The sequence below is a fragment of the Anopheles maculipalpis genome, chromosome X (genome assembly GCF_943734695.1).
Source record: "Anopheles maculipalpis chromosome X, idAnoMacuDA_375_x, whole genome shotgun sequence".
Taxonomy (NCBI): Eukaryota; Metazoa; Arthropoda; class Insecta; order Diptera; family Culicidae; genus Anopheles; species Anopheles maculipalpis.
The window spans coordinates 10,443,221-10,456,294 of NC_064870.1; the positions used below are offsets into that span (position 1 = coordinate 10,443,221).

General features: G+C 41.7%; 3 protein-coding genes across 3 annotated transcripts in view; 2 read left to right on the forward strand and 1 right to left on the reverse strand.

Moving 5' to 3' along the window:
• LOC126562225 (serine-rich adhesin for platelets) overlaps window positions 1-13,074 on the reverse strand; it is a 233,243-nt gene that overhangs the window by 185,097 nt on the left and 35,072 nt on the right. The window lies entirely within an intron of this gene.
• Window positions 1-13,074, forward strand: part of LOC126556789 (alpha-1B adrenergic receptor-like) — a 462,834-nt gene that overhangs the window by 8,263 nt on the left and 441,497 nt on the right. The gene's annotated exons all lie outside the window — the stretch shown is intronic.
• LOC126559892 (trypsin beta-like) lies at window positions 7,891-8,853 on the forward strand. Its single transcript, XM_050216064.1, has 3 exons — window positions 7,891-8,160; window positions 8,230-8,570; window positions 8,658-8,853. Exons 1-3 carry the CDS (start codon window positions 7,891-7,893, stop codon window positions 8,851-8,853), a joined length of 807 nt encoding a protein of 268 aa, XP_050072021.1.

Sequence of the window (13,074 nt, forward strand, 5' to 3'; positions counted from 1 at the left end):
TACCCATGATACCTTCTAGAATTACTCCAACAACGGTCGTGTATGCATGTTTTGACTGATCTCCGGAACCCCTGACTCTTCACCGTGCGCTACTCGCTGACCGTTACCGAAGCAAACCCTTGCACAAATGGGAAAGGGACGCGTGTGAAAAGGTTAGCTATCGGGAAAACGGGAGATATCCCCAGGCAGCCTTATGCGCCAAAACCCGGATGATATGCGTCACGACCGTCTGATAAGGGAGCACGGTAAAACGAGCTGAAGGTGAAGGTTTGCCGACAGGATCCAGCAAGCAGCTTGGTAAGACGATGCTGGAGAAAGCCATCGAAGGGAGGGGCGGCATCAAAAAAGGGACAAATGATTAAGATATCTGCGAGGGACAATACGGGCCAGGATGAAGTGAAGTCGAAAAAGAATGGTCTGTTGATTGGAAATTCTGGCACTGTCCAGGGGGATCCCTTTTGTTCCGGGGTTGGGCCATCTTCCAGAAGTGCTCCTTGACAGCCAAGTGTGTGTGAGTGTGAGTGTGTGTGTCCATTGTTTCTGACCATTTCTTAGGCACGTGCTAACTCACACCCGCACGCCGGTAACCGGTCTGGCGTGCTCCGTTCCGGTAAGGCTCCGGTAAGGATGGAGTGGATTATTCAAAGCTAAAAGACGGGCCCTGCTACTTCCACATTCCTTCTAAGATGGCCAATTTCTGAGCGATGGCTGTTACGTGGGATACGTGCTGCCTATGCTGTACTGCGAACATCTGACATGTTCTTTCGCACATTCCCAACAGCAACCACTATCTGCTACTAGCTATTCAGTTTTGTAGCAAAAAGTAATTTGACTGCCGTTATTTGATTGCTTCAAACGGAGTGGGAAGATGGTGATCATTTTGCTGTTCCACAATTTTCAAAACCAATGCGAATCGCACACCAATTCGATGCACAGTTTTATGGTCGATTGAGTGATAATGCAGCAATGTGCATGACGACTTAAAAGCGGCAAAGCACGTGGTTGCGTCCGCCATGTTTACGACCCGACATGATGATGTGCTGGAACTCTATAAAAGCACATAAAATCCACACCACAACCAGCGAGTCCAACAATAATCGATCGATTTGTTGGAGTGGAAATGTCTGACGTCTACCCGCCGTGAAACTAGAGATTGGGCAATAAAATTTTATGACTTCCACAACACAATAACTACACCAGCTCAAAGGAGCATGGCGACAGACGCGTGCAACAGTATTTGCATACCACGATAAACTATCTTTGCTCATCTTTGTCACCTACACTATGAGAGCACGATTCCAAAGCACTATCGTTTCTCCTGTGTTTTGACAGTTCGTACTGTCTAGATTAGCGTAAACTAAGACTCATTGATTTTTTGTCACCATCGAGTGATCCTTCCACTTTAACTAGTCTTGAGCTGTCGCCACGAAAACTTTACTAAACCGGACTAACTTTGACCCGGCTGATTCAAGTCGGAAAAGCGGTTTAAAGCTTAATTATAGCGCACCGAATGACTTTTGTGTGTTCGAGATTTCGCCTAAGAACGGTACAACGGGTTTGGCCTTCGGCTGGATGTCGGAAGGTCAGGACTTTATGATAAAATGGGGTACGCACGGTGGTACATGGTCACACAAAATCCGTGCGTTAATGGGATAACCCGAAACTCGTGTTGTGTGCCCTACAAAACCCTCTGGATAAAAAGGGGTGTTTTTGGGAAAATGAATAATTTTTCCCTGTGCGGCGCACACACACACAAACACACACACATACTTGTGCAATCCACTACGGTGCGTGATTACCATAAAGGGACCGACGGAAAGGGTTCATATAAATGACCATCGAATGAAAATCACCACTTCATCTGCCAATACGCCCAAAGCCGCCGAGAAAGGAATTTTCGGGAGCGATCGGGTTCGTAAGTGCGACGACTTACGATATGGAGTTTTCCCGGGTGAATGTTTTCATTTAGGAATGTGGGCGGACGGCTCAAAATCCCCAAAAAAACCGTGGTCTTTTTACTCATCAAAGATGAAGAAAGCAACCAACAAAACCAACCAAGCCAAAAAAAAATGGAGAAAGAGTAACCCTAACCTCAATATTTCACGTTATCAGATTTTCTTTCCGCACGCTCACAAACACGCATCGCTCAGTCTCGGTTCGGTTGCCTCCTGTGCAGGTGGCTGTGTGACGGTGGTGCGTCCGAAATTGTTGGCGGAATGTTTTGGCTGAGCGAGCCGAAATTCGAAGGGCCACACATTCTGCACTGCTGGATGTCATCATTTTTGAAGGGTTCCTTTTGTTTTGCCGGAAACGGTCCCCGGGATGGGCGAGAAGACTGGCGATGTCTAACCGAGAGAGTCCCAAAAGTGTTTATTTTAATATTCAAACATTAAAACAGATGTTACCATGCCGGTCCTGATGATTCGCTTGGACGGAAGGGAATTCCAGAGCTTCTGTGGTGAGGATTTTTTTTTGTATTAGAGGTATTGAGCCTGAACCTTGATTTCTTCTTTTACCGGAATGGTAAACCTACAAATATCCAGATTTGTTGTCTGGTCCTAACGTCTGCTTCAAAGTACACTAAACTCTTTTGGAATATATGAATTAAAGATCACTTTATCATTACAAAAAATACAATCCTTAGTAAATTTTCAGTCTAAATCCTGATATTCTGCAACCTTACTACAAATCTCCTACACAGCGAGCACACAAACTAAACATTCAAATTCTTGCACAGCCTGGATTATCGGCCATGTTCCGTACCGAAGACGCAAACTCGACACGCCTTCAACGTCCAGCAGCCTAGGTTCACTAGTTCGTGTGAGGATGTTTGTGCTTCTTGAGGAGTGAAATGAATCTTGAACCAGTCTGTAAAACAAAAAACGAAACTCAACAGCCTGGCCTGCTAGAAACGATGCTTTGCGCGGACATACGCAACAACTAATGTGAGCTGTGTGGAACCGTAAGCTCAATGCCTCTCAACAGCTATCGCAAAGCATCCGACACATCCTTACACTCATAAAAGCTGCTTATCATTTATGCTTTCATGCGTTATAAAAAGCTCTCACTTATGTTCGGGAATGCAAACATTGCTATAAAAGCTTTTGTTATGAAAATGTTACACCTTACATTTTCCTGTATGAGTGAAAACTTAACGAAACTACTACTTGAGGGAAAAATTAACACGTTATACAAGAAAACTCAGACCGGAACGTTGCGTGCAAGTTATGTGCAAAATGAACCCTGCCTGTGGACGATGAACACCGTAGAGCACCGTTCAAAAAGTTAAAAGACTCGAAAAAGTCCCACCGCTCTAGAATACCTTGTGTGCAGCACTGTGAGATGTGAATTTTATTGGATAGTCTATTTTCGGTGGAGTGAAAAATCGTTCTTCACACAAATTGTCCGTTTAAGGTCAGTACAGGCAAAAACTAGCTTCTAGACGTCGAGTAGAATATCAAATGCGAGTCCAAAAAAAGAATTTAAGCAAATCGAGAATAAGTCCCTAGAAGTGATGACCGGAGTGATGCCGCTCAAACTGCGTTTTGAAATGCTGTTCGCCTTCGAGTTCGTTGTTTAGTATCAAAGCCCTTGATAATAGAAAATTTTCAAGCGCTAGAGACAGGTTCTAAGAGCAAAATCCTCAAGATTTATGAAGATTTTGTTGCCCTACAAATGCATCCACAAGGCTTTAAATCGTGCTACCCTTCCTGAGAACTACAGTTCCCTTTTAACAACAGATTCCTCATTGCACGAGGAAATTAAGACCATACCGAATGATCTTCGCCCGAGGTTAGTTCCGGGTATTTTCATGAATAAGTATGGTCATTTAGACCAAATAAGCCAGTACTACACTGATGGATTATCCTTTGAGGAGGGCACTGGCATCGGTGTTTTTGGCGAGTCCACCGAAGTTTTTTTCAAATTGAGGCAGCTATTGAAGCGCTGAGATCCTCGAAGGCTGTTAAGAGTCAGGATTTCCTCACCATAAAAATCATTGAACTGCTTGGCTCAATGTTCGATAAGGCGTTTAAGATTTCGCTTATTTGGGTCCCTTCTCATTGTGGAAGTCCCGGCAATGAGAAGGCAGACCTACAGCCCAAAACAGGCGTCAAAGAAGGCACTTTTTACAACCGACCCATCTCGGCGCAGGATTTCGTTCGTTTTCCACAGATACTTTTCTTATCTCGCTGGCCTGTGGAAGGCGTATGAACTCGGGCGTTTCCTTTTCTCGATCTCTCCTTAAGTGTCCTTGCTGCGGTCTTGGTTCGATGAGCTCTCTGTAGACCGGGCGTTCATACGAATGATGTCTCGACTGATGTCGAATCATTTTGCGTTGCATGCTCATCTACAGCGTATAACTCTGGCTCAGACAAAGGTGTTTGACAAAGGTACTGAAATAAGAGAAGTATCGGCTACCAGGGACCTCACTCACATGAGGCTCATCTACCGATTCGTCAGAGACGACGGTCTTGTCCTATGATCTACACCCCCATTACAGTGTTTCTCAGGTCATAGAGCTTTGAAGAAGAGCTCAGGGAGCTCTTCAAATTTGGGCGTCCAAAAATGGGCGATTTTAGTTGCACAATAATGAGACGTAGCTTGTCCGGATTGTTCGTTCTCCCGAAATCGCAGATTGCTTAAAACATGGAGACAACTGTTGTGTGAGCTGAGAAACACTCAATCCTTCCAATCTTGGCTAGTTTTCCACCATTCCTTTCTTGTTACTTGTTGTGCTGTCCATGTCTTCAGAGTTTTTCGTAGTACCACGGGCAATCAGATGATGGGGCAGCTCCATTCGGGAACAGTGTCAACACCACCGTTAAAGAGAGGCAGGCGTATTCTACAGCACAGTGTTCTACTAGCCAGTCCAGCTTTGACACAACGAGTTTTGCTGTATTGGCGTTGGGTCCGGGAGTGTTTGGCGGGTTCAATCTGGAGAGTAGTTAAATCGCTCTTGCTGCTGCAGGATAGAGATTGTCGATCGCTCTTAGATTGGACGCTGACCAGAGCGAGCTTGGAATGTCACTGCTGGACTGCACTGAAGGACACTGTACGAAGACAAATAAATGTTTGTGCTGTTTCAACAATATTTTTGTTTTGTTGCAGTCCAGACTATAGCATAATGGGCAACAATAGAACGGCCACAAGACCACAATAGCCGGAAATCGGATGCAACCAACTACCAGAGAAGGAATAGTTACAGCACTAGCACCGGAGCAACAGAAATCAGGTCTACATCATCATCAACATCACCTACGCTCTTACAACTCAGCTACAACCGAGTATGCCCGGGGTAAAGCAAGTAACAGGGAAGAAATGCCTTGTTAATATTTTGTACATTTTGTACAGTCACCACAAGCGGTGGTGACAATATGGCGATAAGCCGTAATAATATAATATTAATAAATAAAAGTAAAATTAATAAAATCACACCTTGAAACAATTTCGACAGGCGCATAAACATCCAAATGTTAATCGTTGAAACCAAGCTAGTAATAAAAATTGTAAATGTTTAAAGATGAACGCAAAAACAAATGTTTAGATTTGTTTCAATGGCAAAACCCAGCTATTGTTGATTTCTTCGGCGTAGCGATCGATTCGTAAAAATCAGCATGATAATATCACCATTACGATAAGACGGCGCAAGCCGTCATAATTAAAGTAAATCACACATTTTCAAAAAAACGCCATTACGATCATACGGAATTGCAATTGTTCGCCACTCATTTCATTCTGTTCATTGCCATATTAAACATCTTTCACGCTACACCAAAGCTAACAATTTATTTGCTGATAAAGCTGGATCGTTGCAGCTTTCACGTGCTGTTGGCACAGATTGTAGTACGTTAACGAATAAAATAAGCAAAACATGTGGCACAGCTAAATACAACACTTGTGTCACCACCGAAAACAGTCTTCCTGGTGACATTAGTGTATAAATCTGAACAAAAAAAAACCCCACTGTTACCAACAGCTTTTTTCCTGGAATATTGTAATCAAAGTTTTTGAAATCTCACTGTCTCTCTACAGATTCTGTAAAGAGTTTCGCCGTGATTGGCGCTAGTTTCATGCTGAAATGTTCCAAATTTTTAGTGCATTCAAAACAAACTCCCCTGCCTTTCTTCTGCCATTGGTTCCTTTCCAGCACAGTGGAAAAAGTGCGACTCAACATGACAAATTGTTGAATGTTTCACAGCTCTCAGTGCTAAATGTAAACATGGAAAACGACCACTGTAATGCACTATCTGACAGCATTTGCATCAATTACCATCGCCTAACCAATGCGCCTTGCAGTATGCAAAATGCAGCACATGCTTCACAGGTTACATAAGTAATATGTTCATTTGTGTTCATTTACGTAACCGACAAAATGAAATGCCGCATACTGCCACAATTATTGTTGTGCGCCCTTATGGTGTGAAACATTCTTCCTATTCAAAACCTAGAACACCCCCCAGAAACAATCTAAGGAACATTCGATTGGCATTGAAACTAGAGGTGGGAAGCACGCATGCGAAGGTGCACTCTCATTGTTAGTACAGTTGGTATTTCGCGTGGCTCGGAAATAGGAAAAGAGCCAGGTTGAGCAAAGCATATGGTCCATCAATAACAACTAAAGGACAGAAACAGATTCGTGGATGGTTAGAAAAACTGAATACACAAAATGGTGCCCACATAGCGTTGGGCGTGTTATTATATTGTTGTGAGATGGTTGTTAGTTAATAATTTTGTCAAATCATGCAAAAAGAGTCAATTAGTAGATCAGGTAACTTTACTAGGGTTTAAAGCTAGCTTAACTGACTTTTCTTTGCAATAGAGTGATTGAAGGCTCGTCCCAATGTTACTCTCAATGTAAAATTCAATTGTAAACCTACTTATATTAAACCTCATTGTATGTATTGTGTTCATTCTCAAAATGAATTCAATTAAAAAATGAATTTGTTCTCCTGGATTAATTTTGAGAATGAACACGATACATACAATGAGTATCCTATAGCCCTGGTGACAATGAGGTTCATTTCATAATGATCTCTCTTTCATTTTTTATCCTCTGTCTCCCTCTTCTCGGACTTAGCGTTTGAAGCCTACTGTATTTGTGTCTCCTCTTTGCCTCTTCGTCGGCTTGTTCACGCGAATAGACAGTCGCGTTCAGAAAGTGATTGGATATGGATGTGTGACGTCGCTGTGTGATGGTTTTTGTCGCCAATATGATGCTTTTTTCATGTGATCTCTGTGATATTGTTAACAAGATCAACGTTTTTCATTGAGAAAAAATGTGCTCGTTCCGAAATTGGATGATTTCGAGCGACAACAAGAGCAAGAAAGAAAGCAGCGATGCGCGATCCGCTTCTGTTACATGCATACATACATACCCCCGTACAGCTCGTTTCGGCTTGTACTTCAGCGGTTCATTTCGTCTTGTACTTCAGACCAGCGATTCATTTCGGATGGTTTTTAGTGAAGCAGCGGTTCATGTAGGCTTGTTCTCGAATGAACGGATTTGTACCAGCAAGACTAGAACAAGACGAGAACAAGCCGAGAGGATTTCATATATATTCTCTCTCGGATTGTTACCAGGCAGAAGTTACCTGAATTCTCACGCTGCAAACATTTGATAATTTGTGGATATACAATAACGCGTGGCATTGTTTGAACAGGTGTAACTAAATCATGGAAGTATTCTGCGCATGTAAGCAGGAAAACACCTACTCGAAGCAGCACTGTACAGCAGAAGTACACTGAACTGTATATGAGGTTTTTTTAATAATACAAACAACCCATCCTTATGACAACCCTCGCAACCGCAACATCTGGAAGGTTGATGGATGTTTGGGGTTTAAATACCGCGTAGGATTCTGCAATCCTCACAGTTGTACACAGCGAACGATGAAGCAAATCATTTGTCTACTGATTTCGGTGCTCGTCTGCAGCACAGCAGTGCTGACACAGGATGCAAAACCAACTAAATCGGTTGAAGTATCGCAATCTGGACGTATCATTAATGGTCCGTCAACGTTCATCGAAGGCTTAAGGTATCCACTAAGTATGTGGGTAAACCGCATATACAATTGCGGTGCTAGCATCATCACGACATCGCACGCCTTGACTGCTGCTCATTGCGTATATAGCAGTAGAACTCTTATAAATCCTGCACTGGTAAGTTGGTAACGCATACAACTAACTCCAAGCAAAAGATCCATTCGCACTGACGTCTAACTATTGCAGATGATTTTGGTCGGAGGTACGTCATACCTTAATAACCCTCTAGTCCAAGTTGGCGTGACTAGAGTCGCTGCTCATCCCAACTACACCCCAACTGTAGTAACGTCATACTATGATGTAGCTGTACTGACCGTACCTACAAACGCGTTCGCCGGAAAACCCAACATGGCTCCAATCGCGCTTCAAATCGCCGAAGTGGCGGCTGGTACATCTTGCTTTGTCGTTGGATGGGGTTGGTTTGACAATAACATTCAGCAACCATCGAACAATTTACGCTACACTTTCTTGAACACCATAACGGACTCTAGCTGTTCGTTAAGTCAAAACTCAAGAATATCTTTTGAGTAAGTGGGCTGGTTTTCAAAATACTTCGAACAATCGTCCAAATATGTCATTTTCATTATTTCTTGTACATCTCTTCTTCGCAACAGTCAAATATGCGGCGTTAACGGGAATAACATAGATGTTTGCAAAGGTGACAGCGGCGGTGCCCTTGTGTGTGGAGGAAGATTAACAGGAATCGTTTCCTATGGCCCTGTACCTTGTACCAGTGCCAAACCAACAGTATTCACGAAGGTTATGGGACCCAACATTCGCAACTTCATTCGAAGTCAAGCAGGAATCTAAAAACCGACAATAAAAACTTACAATCAAAATAAGGATTATTAGTTACTTCAAGACTCAACTTCTTCATCAACTAATACAGGCAGTGTCGCATCGGTGCCATTGTTATGGCATGACCAACGCTCCAGAATCTGCCCAGTTTAGTTCGTAATCCTCCATTGTCCTGCTATACACATGTAGTTTAACAAGCGGTTCAGAGGGTTTCATCTGTTTTGGACACAGTCAATGCCTCAAAGGTGTATGTGAGTATTGATACTGTGAGCGTTATGTACAGTCGCTAAACTTCGTCTTTCGTGTGGGTGTTTTAAGCAGAGAAGTCCGGCTGTATTTGCAGCCTTGCATGAATCTCACTATCTATGTTGCTGTGTATAATGACTTTTGATCCTACGTAAGTAAACGTTTTTGATAACTTTGAAGGTACCATATTTGCCGGATCACTGGTAATCCCATCTATGCTAGTAAACACCCTCATACAAAAAAGCCTGTTTAAAACCTTCTCAATAGAAGGCTCAATAGTGCTTTAGAAAACTGGATCACTATGTCTGATCAGTTTGGCTATTATTCTGCCGATTAATGGTAATTTGCTGTTCTATCGGCAAATGGTAATTTGCTGCTGTTTAACCTTTTGAAGCGGAAAAAAAACACAAAATAATATATTAAAAACACGAAAGCTCCGGTTTCATAAACAACAAAAATTCAAATATTAACGGCGCCAGCGTCGTTAAGTTAAATTTTAATGCGCTAAGAAAAATGTTATCTTAGCACTGCAGTTGGACGTGTTAAGTTAAGTTTCACACAAGTGAATTGCAATTTGATATCAAATATTGAGGGAAAGTTGCATTCGTTTATCAGCGGTTTAACAGTCAACTTGTGAAAAACGCCTAAATTTATGCAAAGCGTAGCACATGTCCTCAAGATTGCACAGTGTATTTTCAGTACGGTCAAAACGCAATGGATTAGTTTTCAACAAATATAACTAGAATTTGATTTAAAACCCCCTCCTTCCCATGTACGAGAGAAGCTATTGTTAGTACAGTTGGTATTTCGCGAAATAGGAAAAGAGCCAGGTTGAGCAAAGCATATGGTCAATCGATAACTACTAAAGGACAGAAACAGATTCGTGGATGGTTAGAAAAACTGAATACACAAAATGGTGCCCACATAGCGTTAGGTGTGTTAGTATATTGTTATGAGATGGTTGTTAGTTAATAATTTTGTCAAATCATGCAAAAAGTGTCAATTAGTAGATTAGGTAACTTTACTAGGGTTTAAAGCTAACTTAACTGATTTCTCTTTGCAATAGAGTGATTAAAGGTTCGTCACAATGTTTATCTCAATCAAAAATTCGATTGTAATATTAAATGTATCTATGTGTATTAAAACTGATTATATGTATCGTGTGCATTCTCAAAAAGAATTCATAAGAATGAATTTGTTCTCCTGGATTCACTTTTTGAGAATTCGATACTTACAATCAGTATCCTACAGGGGTTACATGAATTCTCACACTGCGAACGTTTGAAAATTTTTGTGTGTAAAATAACGCGTGGTGTTGGATACTCAGACGACATGAGCGTATTTCGGAACAAATCAAACGAACAAAGAGAAAAAAATACAACTTCGGTAGTTCAGGGGATTCAAGCGTCGCTAAAAATGTCGTCCACTTACCGGCTAGCTTCGTTATCTTCTAATCAAAAAACGAACATGGCAGCTTACGAATTGTATTGTATCTATTATTTCTCTTCCATCGCCATCTCTTTCTCCCTCTCTCTCTCTCTCTCTCTCTCTCTCTCTCTCTATCTATATCTCTCTTTCTCTATCACGTGGCATTGTTTGAACAGATGTCACTTTACCATGAAAGTATTCTGCGCATATAAACAGAAAAGCATATGAGCTTTTACCTGACGCAGCACCGTACAGCAGAAGTACACTGAACTGTACACTGAAAACAAACCATCTTTATGACATCCCTCACATCCATTCGGCGCCACATCTGGATTGGGAGGGTGATGGATTTTTTGGGGTTTAAATACCGCGTAGGATTCTGCAATCCTCACAGTTGTACACAGCGAACGATGAAGCAAATCATTTGTCTACTGATTTCGGTGCTCGTCTGCAGCACAGCAGTGCTGACACAGGATGCAAAACCAACTAAATCGGTTGAAGTATCGCAATCTGGACGTATCATTAATGGTCCGCCAGCGTATATCGAAAAACTGGGGTATCCACTAATTATGTTGGTAAACAACACATTGCATTGCGGTGCTAGCATCATAACGACATCGCACGCCCTGACCGCTGCTCATTGCGTATTTAGCGGTAGAACTCACATGAATCCTGATGCGGTAAGTTGGTATCGCATACAATTAACTCCAAGCAAGAGATCCATTCACACTGACGTCTAACTATTGCAGATGATTTTGGTCGGAGGTACATCATACCTTAGTAACCCCTTAGCAACCCGAATCAAAGTGATTAAAATCGCTTCTCATCTCAGTTATGATCCTACTAATGTAAGGTCATACTATGATGTAGCTGTACTGACTGTACCAAAGAACGCGTTCCTCGGAAGGCCAAACATGGATACGATTAGGCTTCAATACAAGGAAGTATTTATTGGTACGACTTGCTATGTCGCTGGATGGGGTTGGTATGACAATAAGATCCAGCAACCATCGGAATATTTACGCTACACCACCTTGAAGACCATAAGACATACTGAATGCTCCTCAGCACTAAACACAAAAATATCCTATGGGTAAGTGGACTAGTTGGTGTAGCCTCTGGATAATCGTCTGAACTTGTCATTTGCATTATTTATTGTACATCTCTTTTCCATAGAGAACAAATTTGCGCCATTAACGGCACTAACATAGATGTTTGCAGAGGGGACAGCGGTAGTGCTCTTGTGTGTGAAGGACTTCTAACTGGAATCGTTTCCTGGGGCTATGTTCCCTGTACCAGTGATACGCCGACAGTATTCACGAAGGTTTCAGGATTTAGCATTGAGAGATTCATTCATAGCGCAACAAGGTACTAAAATTCAGAAAAAAATGCCGCACAATCCCGAGTTTTTTACCAGAACATTTTATATCACCATCAAATAAAATTAATAATAATATAAAAATATTATAAGCTGTGAGCCTTTTTCGTCATATTTTTATACAGTATCCAACTTAGGCGGTAGTCGAATTACGCCGATTCGAAGATACGCAGATTTGACATTACTTAGGATTTATTATGCTGATTTATTTTTTTAATTGTAAAGAAACCGATGAAATTTGCATTTTGATAAAGAAATACTCGAGAAGGATCTTGTCTCTCATCGTGCGAAATACGCCTACATGTATACAAAGTGCAGTACATGTCACAAAGGATACACAGTATGATTCCAGGCCGGCCGATTCCAGGCATAAAAGGGGGATTAATCAATAGAAAACATAGCATAAATATGGATAAAGGAACCGAGAAGAATGCTTGTTCACTTGTTAGCAGCAAGGAATGCAAGTTTTACTTTACTTTTCATATTCTGCCAGCTGCCTAGGAACCATTTTGATGTACAAAGTATTTATCGAACGTTTTTTGGCTGAAAATAAACTATCCAATTAGAATGACATCCACTGTGCTGCACACAAACTGTTCTAGGTATGGGGGAGTGTGCCTTTTCGATTGTTTTACACTAATTTCATCATCTTCTTATTCTTCTTCTTCTTCTTCATGGCTTAACGACCTCTAAGGTCACGCCGGCCATCGAAATAGCTTACTAGACTTGCCGATACCACGTAGTTGGACTACGAGGGACCGGTGCGGATGGGATTTGAACCCCAAATGCCCAAAATTTTAGCTATGTTCCTTATAAATAATTAATTAATAATTTTACCATATTTGACCACACTAACATCACTCTACGTATCTACGATGACATGTACTGCGTTTTGCATTCTTTTAGGCGTATTTCGCACAGTAACGAACAGATTTCGCCCGGAGCAGAGGCTTCTCGAGTCTGTTATCCGCTTTTCGTAATCTAACAGTTGTCGAATAATCATTTTAACCTGTAATGCATAAAAAAACTTAACGATCAAATTTTGAAATCCTCAAAAAAACACTGTCCAACTATATTTACATCACACAGTGCTGCATACAAATTGTCCTATATGGAAAGAGATAGGGAGGGCGGGAGGTGGGTGACGTTTTTCGAGTATTTTAGCACAAGAAGAAATACAC

Coding starts and splice junctions, on each gene's coding strand:
- LOC126559892 (XM_050216064.1), top strand. CDS start 7,891: ATGAAGCAAATCATTTGTCTACTGATTTCGGTGCTCGTCTGCAGCACA. Junction 8,161..8,229: donor CTCTTATAAATCCTGCACTG/GTAAGTTGGTAA, acceptor TAACTATTGCAG/ATGATTTTGGTCGGAGGTAC. Junction 8,571..8,657: donor AACTCAAGAATATCTTTTGA/GTAAGTGGGCTG, acceptor TCTTCGCAACAG/TCAAATATGCGGCGTTAACG.